This window comes from Suricata suricatta, chromosome 10, assembly GCF_006229205.1.
Source record: "Suricata suricatta isolate VVHF042 chromosome 10, meerkat_22Aug2017_6uvM2_HiC, whole genome shotgun sequence".
Lineage (NCBI taxonomy): Eukaryota > Metazoa > Chordata > Mammalia > Carnivora > Herpestidae > Suricata > Suricata suricatta.
This window is the reverse complement of record NC_043709.1, coordinates 56881965-56895047: the sequence shown is the minus strand read 5'-3', so window position 1 is coordinate 56895047 and position 13083 is coordinate 56881965. Positions and strand designations below refer to the sequence as shown.

Sequence of the window (13083 nt, the reverse complement as noted above, 5' to 3'; positions counted from 1 at the left end):
TCTCTCTGACCCTCCCCTGCTTGCACTGTCTCTTTCTGTCTCTCAAAAATAAATATAAAAAGATTTTTTTTAATTTAAAAAAAGCTCATAGATATAGAAAACAAACATCAATGATTGCCAGAGGTGGGGGGTTGGGGAAATGGGAGAAATGGGTTGAGGTGGTCAAAAGATAGAAACTTCTAGCTATAAACTAAATCCTGCGGATGTAATATATAGCATGGTGGTGACAGTTAATAATACTGTATTGTATATTTGAAAGTTACTAAGAGATCTTAAAAGTTCTCATCACAAGGAAAGAAACCTTTTTTGTTATTATGTAAGGTGATGTTAACTAGACTTACTTTACTTAATCACTTTTTAATGTTTTTATTTATTTTCGAGAGAGAAAGAGAGACAGAGCATGAGTGGGAGAAGGGCAGAGAGAGAGAGAGAGGGAGACACAGAATCTGAAGCAGGCTCCAGGCTCTGAGCTGTCAGCACAGAGCCCGATGCAGGGCTCCTACTCACAAACCACGAGATGATGTCCTGAGCCAGAGTTGGAAGCTTAACCAACTGAGCCATGCAGGTGTCCCAAGGCTTACTTTACCATTCTGAGATGTATACAACTATTGAAACATTATGGTGTATACCTGATACTAATTTAATGTCATATGTCAATGTTAATTTTTTTAAGTAAAACAGGAAAAAATGAAAGTTAAAAACTTAAAAAGCATTTCAATTTATGAATCATGTCAGTTTAATGAATGGTTGTAGCCACCAAGAATGTTGGTTCTGTTGGGGTCCTGGGTGGCTCAGTTGGATTAAGCATGTGACTTGGGCCCAGGTCATGATCTCACAGTGTGAGTTTAAGCCTGGCACTGGGCTTTGTGCTGACAGCTTGGCCCCTGAAGCCTGCTTCAGATTCTGTCTCTGTCTCTCTCTGCTCCTCCCTCACTCATGATGTCTCTGCCTCTCTTTCTCAGAAATAAAATACACATTAAAAAAAGAAAAAAAGAATGTTGGTTCTGTTGAGGATGGTCAGGGGACCTGTATGAAGCACCCACTGTTGACTTTCTGATCAAGTCTGTTACCCATCTATTGTCTGCTGACCATTGTGATCTCATGGGCTCTCCAGGGAAAGGATCCCTAAACCAGGTGGACTGGGAGGCTCTGTGCTACAGGCTCTGAGCCTCTGGGCTCAGTCTGTCTTAGTAGCAGGGTTAGCCATCTCCAAAAAGGCTTCAGGCCTACCTGATGGGCAGCAAAATGAGATATTTTATAACCATTCAGATATGCTTACTTTGAACTCTTCCTCTTTCGGGACCCCTTGTAGAATGCACGCCGTAGACACTGTACTCCGTCTATTCTAAGTACCAAATGAAAGGAGAGCGAAGTGGAGGAACAGCGAATTACTGAAAACAGGGTCAGTGGACTAGGAACTGGAGATTTCATAAATGCATTGGGAGTGGAGATGCTTATCACCTTCTCTGAAAGAATATAAACCTTAGGATGCTATCTGTCCACTGGGAGGAGAGGAAAGGCTCAGGGCGGGGTGGGGGGTAAGCATTTATAAACTCAGTTCCACAGGGAGTTGTCAATTTCACTGTATTAGCAAAAGCTGAATTTAAGCTTCATGCCATCTACTAACCTTGCTCCTATTTTTTTTTTTTCAGTAACTCTTTTGTCCTTGCTGCTGGTTCTTCTGCCATCTGTTTCCTTCCTATCAACCTAAGAGAATTCTCAAGCCTTGGTCTGAGCAAGAGGTCTCAGTTGCCCTCCCCTCAACCCAGAAACTTAAGCAAGTAAAACTCAGAATACGGGACAGAGGAACTTACATTCTAGTCTCTGGTCTAGTTGTTCGATACTGGGCATATGGCCCAAGGCCTGCTGTTCTAGTTGGCTTCAAATAATACAAACAGGGATCTTGCAGTGTGTGATTTGAAGCAGCACACTTGACCTAGTTCATCACTTCAAGTAATTACATTTCCAGAAAACTAGAGAACATGGCACAAATTCTCCCATCCCAGAAGGGTCCTTAATCTTTCCTAACCGTTTCCAGTTCAGGATATATATGGGAAGAGGTATTGATCTACATCTTAAATAAATTCAAGATGAGGCACAATTCAGTACACTGTTGTACTTCATATACACAAAGATGGAACAAATTAAGGGTCATTAATCACAAGAATTAAATAAATGTACACCTGTTATTTCTCAAACAGCTGGCCTTTGACACCAACACATACAAGATGCTTGCCTCTTCCAGAGACAGGCAGATGCAACTGCCTATGCATACACTGTCAGATGTTTGCGAATACTACTCTCTTGAAATGTGCCTTTCCTGGCCCAAAGTGCTGTAGTTAACTGGGTGTGGCAACACAGCTGCCCACCCAGAAGCTATTTTCCCCTCTTCCCTATATACAGAATCCCAGAGCATTCCTGGTGGCAGTGTGCCAGCCCCAGGGGGTTAGTCATGGCCGTATTTGCTAGATACTCTTTCACAGCCTCCCCTGTAGCTTGGGGTGACTCTGTGTGGCCCCAGCTCTGGTCAATAAGATGTGGGGACTGGAGCGTCAACAGAGGAAAGCCCTCGTTGCCTCCTTCCTTTCCAGTTGGGTAACTGTTGGAAGGATGTGATGCCTGAAGATGCAAGAGCATTCTCTAAGGCCATGAGCTGACACAAGGAGGAAAAGCTAACATGACTACAGGAATACATATTTTATAAATTAGCCTCATGTTGTATATGCATACAGTGAAATATTATATAGCCATTTTTTTAAAAAAAAGGAAATCTTGGGGCATCTGAGTGGCTTATTGTGTTGAGCGTCTGACTCAGGTCTTGATCTCAGGGTTGCGAGTTCAAGCCCCACATTGGGCTCTGCACTGGTTGTGGAGCTTACTTAAAAAATAAATATAGTCAGGCTCTGTGCTGACAGCTCAGAGCCTGGAGCCTGGAGCCTGGTTCAGATTTTGTCTCCCTCACTCACTGACCCTCTCCTGCTCACACTCTGTCTGTCTCTCTCAAAAATAAATAAGCATTAAAAAATAATACTGAGTGGGGAGCCTGGGTGGCTCAGTCGGTTAAGCATTCGACTTCGGCTCAGGTCATGATCTCATGGTTGTGAGTTCAAGCACCACATCAGGCTCTGTGCTGTCAGTTCAGAGCTTGAAGCCTGCTACGGATTCTGTGTCTCCCTCTCTCTCTACCTCTCCCCCACTCATGTTCTGTCTCTGTCTCTCAAAAAAAAAATAAACATTTAAAAAATAATAATACTGAGTGAATGAACAAATGAGTGACTTTAAAAAAAAACCTGGGTGCTTGGCTGGCTCAGTTGGTAAAGCATGCACACTTGATCTCAGGGTTGAGTTTGAGCCCCACAATGGGCATAGAGCTTCTTAAAATACATACATACATACTTCCAAACTTAAAAGAAAAAGTAAAAGCTCACTCTCTTCCTCTTGTGGTTTAAGGACGTGATACCTGTGCAGCTAGCTAAGCTAGATATGGCTCCAGAAAGGAACCCAAGTAAGAAACTAACAAATGAAGGACAGAGGCAAGAAAATTAGAAAATGGATCCCTTTGTTATGTCATTAAATTCTGAATCAAAATGAACTTTTTTTTTAGTTTATTTATTTTTGGGAGAGGGAGGCTGAGAGAGAATGCCAAGCGGGCTCCATGCTGTCAGCACAGAGCCTGATATGGGGCTCAGATCACAAACCGTGAGATCATGATCTGAGCTGAAGTTGGACATTTAACTGACTGAGCCACCCAGGCACCCCTGGATTAAAATGAACTTGAAACCCACCCTACCTCTTAACTTTTCAATTACATAAGCCAATAAATCCTCTTTAGGGGAGCCTGGGTGGCTCAGTGGGTTAAGCATCCGGCTTTGGCTCAGGTCATGATATCGCGGTCAGTGAGTTTGAGCCCTGTGTCAGGCTCTGTGCTGACAGCTTGGAGCCTGGAGCCTGCTTCAGATTCTGTGTCTCCCTCTCTCTCTACACCTCTCCCACTCTCTCTCTTCCAAAAATAAATAAGCCAGATTTCTTGCTACTTGTGATTGAAAAAGCCCCAAGGGACATTCTCCTCAGATCCAATAATCTTTACCTCCCTACCCTTTCAATCATTCAGTCCCATGGTCACTCGATCTAGTTCCTGTCTTCCTCTACATCCTTTGAAATTTTAATCTCAAATACGCTATTTTCTCCAACTACAACTCTGAGATCTCCAACCATCTTACTTCTTCAACCTCACTGAGACTCAAGTCTATTAGTCACTTTTTATATTCTCTCAATCTAATAGGGCTTTTTTTTTTTTTTAAAGTAAACTCTACTATGGAGCACCTGGGTGGCTCAGTTGGTTAAGTTTCTAACTCTTGGTTTGAGCTCAGCTCATGATCTCACAGTTTTATGAGTTGAGCCCAGTGTTTGTTTGGCCCTGCACTGGCTGAGTGGAGCCTGCTTGGAATTCTCTCTCTCTGCTCCCCCCCTGCTCATGCTATCTCAAAATAAATAAATTTTAAAAAAATTTAAAAAGTAAACTCTATGCCCAATATGGGGCTTGAACTCACAACCCTGAGATCAAGGGTCACATGCTCTACTCACTGAGCCAGCCAGAAGCCCCTAATAGGTCATTTTATACTCACTCCTCTATTCAGCCCAGACCACAAACCCTCTTTTACTCAAATGCTCAACTCCCTTGCCTCCATGTTCATCCATCATCCCTACTCCATAAAACTCCAATCCATTACCGTTCCAGCTGCCTCTTTTCTGTGGCTCAATCATCCAAGCAGCTGAGTACTGCTGGAAGGAAATTGCTGCCTTGTGGATTGGTATCACTGCAAATTCATGATCTCCCAGTGCACCCACCCTCCATGCTGCTCAGCAAGTTCATGTAAGAAACACAGAGTAGGCACTGAGTAAATGTCAAAGATTATTTGTGAATGCGTTCCAGGAAACTGTCTCCCACTTTTCATAGCACTTATTTCAAACCTTCACTACTTTCTCAAGCTATCTCTTCCTACTTCCTCTTTTTTTTTTAATGTTTATTTTTGAGAGAGAGAGAGAGAGACAAGTTCGAGCAGGGGAGGGGCAGAGAGAGAGGGAGACACAGAATCTGAAGCAGGCAAGCAGGCTCCAGGCTCTGAGCTATCTGTCAGCTCAGAGACTGATGCGGGGCTTGAACCCACAAACCGTGAGATCATGACCTGAGCCAAAGTCAGACATGACCCATTCCTACTTCCTGTTTTAGCAAATCAATCACCTCATATTCTAACACATGGCAAAAATACATGGGAACTCTCTTCATATCCCAAATCCCCAATCTATCTCCTTATCAATTTACTGGTATCAGTGTCCATCCTTGACTCTTCCTTTTCACCCAGACAGCCATTCATTTTACAGATATTTGAGTGCCCAGTACGTGCCAGGCACTGTACTCTGCTTGGCCCTAGAAAGGGTGTGTGTTGGTAGGGAGAGGGGGCAGAGATTTAAAAGACAGTGGCAACAAACAGAGAGAAGGCAACAGGACACTGAAGATCTGAAAGCTAGTAGGTGATATACCACTGCCGGTTTTGTGGGCCAACTAAAGATTTAGTCTTTAGCAAAATACATGGATGGATTCTAGGTAGGAAGACATGACCAAACATACATTTTGAAAGATCACTCCTCTTATTAAAGCTGCAGTTACCTATGTTAGTTTGTTCTCTGTCCTTCCCAGTAGCTAAAAATATTTCTAATTTTTTTTTATGTCTTTTATTTATTTTTGAGGGACAGAGAGAGACAGCGCGAGCAGGGGAGGGTCAGAGAGAGAGGGAGACACAGAATCTGAAGCAAGCTCCAGGCTCTGAGCTAGCTGTCAGCACAGAGCCCGATGTGGGGCTCGAACCCACGACTGTGAGATCATGACCTGAGCCGAAGCCGGCCACTCAACCGACTGAGCCACCCAGGCGCCCCCCCCAGTGGCTAAAAATATTTCAAATAGATTCCCAGGCCCTAACACAGACCTACAGTTAGAATCTTTGGAGGCAGTCTGGAAGTCTGTCTGTTTACAAAGCTATGAGGAGATTCTGAAGAACAGCTAAGTCAGAGATCCAATGTCTTAGAACATTAAAAAAAAAAAGAAACTTAGCATTCAAATTATTTTTTCTGCTTATATCTTGCATCTAGTAAGGGCCTATAAAAATGGGACTTGGAAAAGACTTTATACACTACCTGTGTATATCATAAAACATTCTTGTTATAATCCTTCTTTCTATTATGGATTACTATGAGTACCACTTCCTGGTCAAAATGCCAAAAGATTGAAGATATTTATCTTAACAAATTCTTTCCTATTTACATAGGAAATAGTATTCTTTCTTTCTAAACTATTATACATCTTAACACATTAGCTAGTACCCACAATTATAGGTAAGCTCTACAGGGTGAACCCACAATTATTCAGGTAAATGAAGATCTATAGTGCCATATTAGTCCTAAAGTCGCTCTATTAGGGTTTTGGTTTTGAGAGAGAGAGAGAGAGTGAGCAGGGGAGAGGGTCAGGGTGGGGGGAGAGAGTGAATCTCAAGCAGGCTCCATGCTTGGGCTCAACCCCACAATCCTAGGATCATGACCTGAGCCAAAACAAGAGTCAGATACCGCCGACCAAGCCACCCAGAAGCCCTGTGCTATTAGGTTTTTTAATTGCATTTTCTTTTTCTTTTAAAGATGTGCCCTTCCTAATTATTTTATGTTCAGACTAATATTAGAAAAAATATGCAATAAAAAAAACCATACTAGTCACATGCTACATGTGGAAAGACAGATTTGTCAAAGAAGATCCACATACATGCGGTATGCTATGCCGAGTTAAGATCATGTTCAGTACAGTGTGCATTATTTATGATTGAAAGACAAGAACAGTACAAAAAAATGAAGGACAGTCCACCCATCTGTTTGCCAAGAGTCTTCATCTTTTCTCTTTGCTCTACTTCTCTACTAAGCAGGCGAAAATGCTAGACAGTCAGATAATGCCATAACTGCTTCTACTTGGCAAAATGCCACAGGCTCCAGATACCAAGGGGAAGAGGAAAAAAAACCCTGAACCACCTCTTCCAAATCAACTACTGCCAACATTTTGAAGGACACAAAAAGGCTTCTGTAATGCAGTTCTTCCCCAGCCTTGTGACCAAACACATAAGAAATGTATTTCTTCTTGCTCCATCTCTTCATGCCTACTAATGATCCTTTATGGGTGTAAAATAGGGAAATACCAACTATTTTGTATGTTGGGAAGATAAAAGGACATTTATTTCATCAACACTTATATACTACTCACTCTGTGCCAGGCTCATTTTATTTTACAGATATAATACATCTAATCCTCCCAACAGCCCTATAAGGTAGGTATTATTATCCTTATTTCACAGATGTTGGAACTGTGGCACACAGAGATAACTAAACTTGCTGGAGTTTACCAGCAAATACCTGGCAGAACCTGGATTCCAATCTAAGCGAACTGGTCTTAGCCCATTTTCTTTAGCTCCCCCTTTGCTGCAGGAGATAATTTAGCCCCTGGTTAGGACTTGCTGGAGGCCTCTGGGATAGTTGCTAACATCCTCCTCTTCATCATCGTTGTTTCTGTTATACAAGCCAAAGACGAATCTTGGGAGCAGCCTTCCCCAACCAACAAACACCACCTACTGTCCATAAAGTTCATTTAGGCCTCATCCTCCCGACCTCGCGCAGGCTTTCTACTCTGATCCTCTGCAAGCCCATGTAGCCCCAGCCTCCAGCACCAGGGGCGCGGCCAGGGCATTTACTGATTCAGGGCCTGACCGGGTTGGTTCCTTCCCAGCAAGGGTGGTGGGGAGGGTGTTCTGATAATGGTTTGGGGAATAAGATGTCCAATGCTGGCAGAAGTGTCACAGACTCAAGGGCTTGAGGGCCCAGCCCTCCATTCCTGGCGGACCCATAAGGTCCCATCGGGATGCCGGATGCATACGTGGCCGGTGTACGGAAAAACGTCAACTAGGAGAAACGCGGGCAGGTGACAAGGCTTAATCCAAATCTTAACATATACTTCAAGTACCAGCTCATTTCAAAAAAAAAAAAAAGAAGAAGAAAAAGAGGAGGAGGAGGAGAAAAGAAAAACTTTGAAGGTACTATTCCAAGTCACACAGCAACCTCATGGCCTCCGCTCACTACCAAACCGCAAGAGTAAGCGCAGGAGACCGCACCACTCTCTCCCGGGCAGTGCTTCCCACTGTGCCTTCCTCCGGCCGGCAGCGGCTTCAACCTTCCCCCGGGTTTAGCGTTCTCCCACCACGCGAACCAGGAAGGTATCCCACCCCACACTAAACGGAGAACTCACGGCTAAGCAAGGGAGATAGCCTAGGGGGCGCGCAGGGTTTTAGGGTCATGAGAGGGAACTGTAAATTGCTCATTGCCTTTTAGTTCCGGAACAAGAAGAGCGCCAAAACACCCTGAATCATCAACCGCCGCCACATACCGGAAGCCACTATGTGGGCGGATTCTCCCAGCCGGAAAGCGGCGTATCCCGTGAGCCTGCGGGGCACATCCCGTGAGCCCGCGGGCGATTGAGGACTACGATTCCCGGTATGCTCCGAGGCCTCTGACGTTAACCCTTCGGTACCCGCAGCCTCCCAGCGCCCCGCCTCCGCCCTTACCTGGATCTTGCAGGGTGAGTTTTTGGGAGCTGGAAAGGGACTCTTTCCTTTTGTTTAAGCTTTATTAAAGGTGTGTGTGTGTGTGTGTGTGTGTGTGTGTGTGTGTGTGTGTGTGTGTGTGAGAGAGAGAGAGAGAGAGAGAGAGAGAGAGAGAGAGATTGTGATGTATTCTGGAAGGGTGGAATGATTGTGATTTTTCTAAAATGGGACAATGTTCAGTAATGAGATGCAGACGCATTTGTGCAATTGGAAGACCGGGTGCCAACTCTCTGAGCCCCAGGATCTAAGTGGAATCACTACTGTCTTCTTCGGAAGGCTGCCTAAATCCTTTAATTCCTTACCCCTAGAACAAAAGTAGCCAGCAATGCCTCCTCTATACTTAAATGGCCTTCGACTTAGACCCTACCCTGGTGCCCGCAGCAAGGTTTGGAAGCTGGCCCCAGAGTCAGGGTTTTTATCGTCCCTTTGGTTGCGAGCTGAGTATCCATGGAGCCTGTAGGACCTCCCACATCTTTCAGATTAGAGATTCTAGAATTTAGGCCCTTTGCTTCTCAGGGCCTGGCCTTCCCTTCAGGGGCACCGCAGAGTCCCTGTAGGTTCTGCAGGCATAACCATGGACTTGTGGAAAAGGGTGTTAAACCCAATCCTTGCCCCCACCCTCATCCTTAAGACAGTCATAGGAACAGGAGACAAGGGGGGGGGGGTCACACTCCTCTTTCTGTTACTATTCTTTATCTATATCGTGCACAATTCCAGTTCTCGTCTGGGAGGGAGGGGGACAGGGACTGTATGTATTGGGGATTAACAGACTGTGGAGTCAACTACCCCTGCTCCTCATTTGTGGTAAGAGGGCCTTTTGTTTTTTCACCTTTCACTGCTCCCAGACCCCACTTTTTTATTATAAGATTTTATTTTAAGTAGTCACTACATCTAACATGGGACTTGAACTCAAACCCCCAGATGAAGAGTTACATGCTGTTTGGACTGAACTAGCCAGATACCCCTCCCAGATGCCTCTTTAACAATTTCAGTTCATAAGACCGCCCTCCGTACCTCAGCCTTTAGGAGTTAAAGCCGCTAGAAAAAAGGGGTACTCTGTGCCAGGGGGTTGAGGCCTGGAGTGCTTGGATCCCCTTTTTTGCTTCACCCCTATATCAGTGTCCGTCACTGGCAAGCATCCTATCCTTACCCTGGAGGTTAACTCCCCCATTCTGGGCAGTTTCTGGCTTCCTTCCCCTGCCCCAAAGGGGCCATTGTTCTGGCCAGCATTTGGGGCTGAGTGAACAGGAGAGAGAAGACCTTGGGGCAGGAGTCCTGAACCATAGGAGTCCAGGACAAGCCAGTATATCTCTCCTCTATCTCACGCTCCCCACCGCCAACTGGCTCCCTGCCCCTGCCCCCGCCCCTTGACATCCCAGACTCCCTGGCTATTTAAACAGAGATGGGTGCCCCCATCGGCACACTGTCCTTTGGCCACCGGACATCATGCCTCCCAAGAAGGATGTTCCTATGAAGAAACCAGCAGGACCCTCTATTTCCAAGCCTGCTGCCAAACCAGCAGCAGCGGCCCCTCCAGCCAAGACCAAGGCTGAGCCAGCACCAGCTGTCCCTCCAGCCCCTCAGAAAACCCAGGAACCCCCCATCGATCTCTCCAAAGTAGTGGTGAGTCCCTGGAAAATGAGGAAAGAATTCAACAGGGGTGGTACAAGGGGGGAAACAGCCTAGGGGATAGGGGTATCTGGAAGATAAGGAGTCAGCAAGCATTGGAATGATATGGGAGATGTCTCCCATTTGGAAGCATATAGGCTTATGACTCTGATGTTATCTTTGTTGTTCTCTCCCTCTAAACTATAATGTGTGTGGGTATGTACACAAACACACATACACACTCTCACCGATCCCCTTGCTGGAGGCTGGGACTGTGAGATGGGGAACATCTGGGTTCTGAGGACAATTTCAAGGTGAAGGGCGGGAGTTGCTGCCTGTGCCTGGCTGACTGTTCAATTCTAAAAGCCACAGCTCTGAACCCCAGGAGGGAAGGCTGAAAAGGACAGACTTGTTAGACAATCACAGCTGGGGGCCAGGGGTAAATTTAGCCTTTGTTCAGCCCCCAGTTATGTGAGGGATGCAGGGCTCAGGGCACTGGAGGGAGGGGAACAGGTGGCATGGGATTAACCCTGTTCCCAGGAAACCCTCCCCCCCATAATTCCTCCTCTTGGGATTCTCCCAAGGTCCAGAGCTGGGAATGGGACTGGGGTGGCTAGGCTCCCAGCCTGGTCTCTTTGGGCCCCTCCCCAGAAGTGGCTGCCAGTTGGTTGGGAGGAGTGCTGGAGACAGACTGAATGAGCCCTGTCATCCCTCCTCACCTGCTCTTTTCTTCCACAGATCGAGTTTAACAAGGATCAGCTGGAGGGTGAGGAGAAGCTGGTCCCTTAAGCCCTACTGTCTATTCCCAAGCCGCTGGTCAGATCCTTTTTCTCTTCCCCTAACTCAAGTCCCAACCTTGAAATCTTCCATGCTAGTCGTCTTTGTGTTTCCTATTCTGCCCAGCTTTAGCACATAGATTCTGAACCTACTTTCTGTCGTGGGGGGGGCGGGTGATGGGAACCCCTGGTCAACACTGACCACTCCTTATGCTTCAGAGTTCAAGGAGGCCTTTGAGCTGTTTGATCGAGTAGGGGATGGCAAGATCCTGTATGGCCAGTGCGGGGACGTGATGAGGGCCCTGGGCCAGAACCCCACCAACGCCGAGGTGCTCAAAGTCCTGGGGAATCCCAAGAGTGATGGTGAGAGGGACACCTGGAACAGTGCGGTTTTCAATATGGTGGTGGAACTGAGGAATATTGGCAAGGTCACAAAGGATGCTGGGGTGGGTCTCTGGACTTGAAAAACTGTCAAACACAAGATAGAAAAACATCCCGAATATGGAACAGGATAAAAGCCTTCGTGGTAGGAATGGGTGCTGGTTCCAAGGTGACTCTACAGTGACCTCACCCTCCCCTTTCTAATTTCCAGAGCTGAAGTCCCGGCGTGTTGACTTCGAGACTTTCCTGCCCATGCTGCAGGCAGTAGCCAAAAACCGGGACCAAGGCACATATGAGGACTACCTGGAGGGCCTTCGGGTGTTTGACAAAGAGGGAAACGGCAAAGTCATGGGAGCAGAGCTCAGACATGTCCTCACTACCCTGGGTGAGGCAAGGACCAGAACTCCTGTGGGTGGGAAAGAAAAGGGTGGACCAAGAAGGTTAGCCAAGTAGGCAGAGCCAGGGAAGAATAATGGTCCTGTAGGTCATGGGCAGGAGAGTGGGAAGGTCAGGGCCATGGGGGCAGATTCTAAAGGGCTTCTTCCTGCAGAAGGTAAAGTGAAAATAGATGCAGATGCCTTCCAAAGGACAGAGAAAGAGGATGAACTGATATTCTGTTGTGGAAGAGATGATGCTTATGCTCTGGGATCTGGTAGCCCTTTAACCCTCTGGGATTCAGTTTCCCTCTGTCAGAGCTTTCGCCAGGTGCTAATGCAGGTGAAATGGAAAGCAAGATGGAGGAACACATTCAAGGTGTTACCATTACCTTGGATTCCTTGGAGAGGATTCCTTTGGGTTTCTGTTGCGATGAACAAGTCTTCAAGGGTGGGAGAAGAGAAGGTACCATCCAGAAGAGAGTGGCCTGGTTTGTGAGGGAGGGAGGGCAGGCATTAAAATGCTGTGTATGGGGCTAGGAGAGAAGATGACCGAAGAGGAGGTGGAGACTGTTCTGGCAGGACACGAGGACAGCAATGGCTGCATCAACTACGAAGGTGGGGGGCCAGAGAAGCAGGGAGGGACAGGGGAGAGGAGGCAGAAGGCTCGCGGTATGTGGGTGGGGGCACCAAGGGCCTGGATTATCTAAAATCAGATGGATTATCCAAGGGCCTGTGTCTGAACCCTTCTTGCCTCCTTTTTGCAGCCTTCCTGAAGCACATCCTAAGCGTCTGAGCTCTACAGGTAGGGCCCTCTCACTCCGACTGGAGAGGCAAGTTTCCTTTCCTTCCCTCAGGGTAGAAAAGCAGGGAAGTGCACTTTCATGTCCTGGGGCGCGCGAGCTACAGGCCTTGGCAACTTTCATCTTTTTCCACAGATGCAGTGGGGCCGGACACTGCCCCCCCACCCCCCTTCCCCGGCAGGCGGAAGCACGTTCCTGCCACTAGGAGGCCACCTATTGTTTCAAAATAAAGAGACGGTTCCTCCCTTGGCGTCCGACTCTTGCTTTCTTCAGAGGTGGGGGAGGGAAGGGAGGGCTCCCCCCTCCCCAGTCCGATATCCTCTGATCTTTCCGCTGCAAGGAGGAGCAGATTCCTTGCGCCCTACTCGATACACTTTGCGGGTTCTTCCCCTCAGGTAAGGCTATTCTAGAGAATGGAGAAGCAGCGGACCCCGCCCACCTCATTACTAATGTA

The 13083-nt window shown here is 46.8% G+C and overlaps 1 protein-coding gene across 2 annotated transcripts; it reads left to right on the top strand.

Annotated features, from left to right (window-relative positions):
* The first annotated feature begins 8557 nt into the window (after positions 1-8557).
* On the top strand, positions 8558-12879 carry MYL6B (myosin light chain 6B). Of its 2 annotated transcripts, none has more exons than XM_029953330.1 (8): positions 8558-8662; positions 10088-10310; positions 11034-11061; positions 11291-11434; positions 11664-11837; positions 12367-12444; positions 12594-12631; positions 12765-12879. In XM_029953330.1, the coding sequence occupies exons 2-7, from the start codon at positions 10134-10136 to the stop codon at positions 12620-12622; spliced, it is 630 nt and encodes a 209-aa protein (XP_029809190.1). In that variant the 5' UTR covers positions 8558-8662; positions 10088-10133; the 3' UTR covers positions 12623-12631; positions 12765-12879. The 2 variants fall into 2 exon arrangements, with proteins under 2 accessions (XP_029809190.1, XP_029809191.1); XM_029953331.1 differs by having other exon boundaries at positions 12594-12659.
* Positions 12880-13083: the final 204 nt, after the last annotated feature.

Coding starts and splice junctions, on each gene's coding strand:
- MYL6B (XM_029953330.1), top strand. CDS start 10,134: ATGCCTCCCAAGAAGGATGTTCCTATGAAGAAACCAGCAGGACCCTCT. Junction 10,311..11,033: donor TCGATCTCTCCAAAGTAGTG/GTGAGTCCCTGG, acceptor TTTCTTCCACAG/ATCGAGTTTAACAAGGATCA. Junction 12,445..12,593: donor TGGCTGCATCAACTACGAAG/GTGGGGGGCCAG, acceptor TCCTTTTTGCAG/CCTTCCTGAAGCACATCCTA.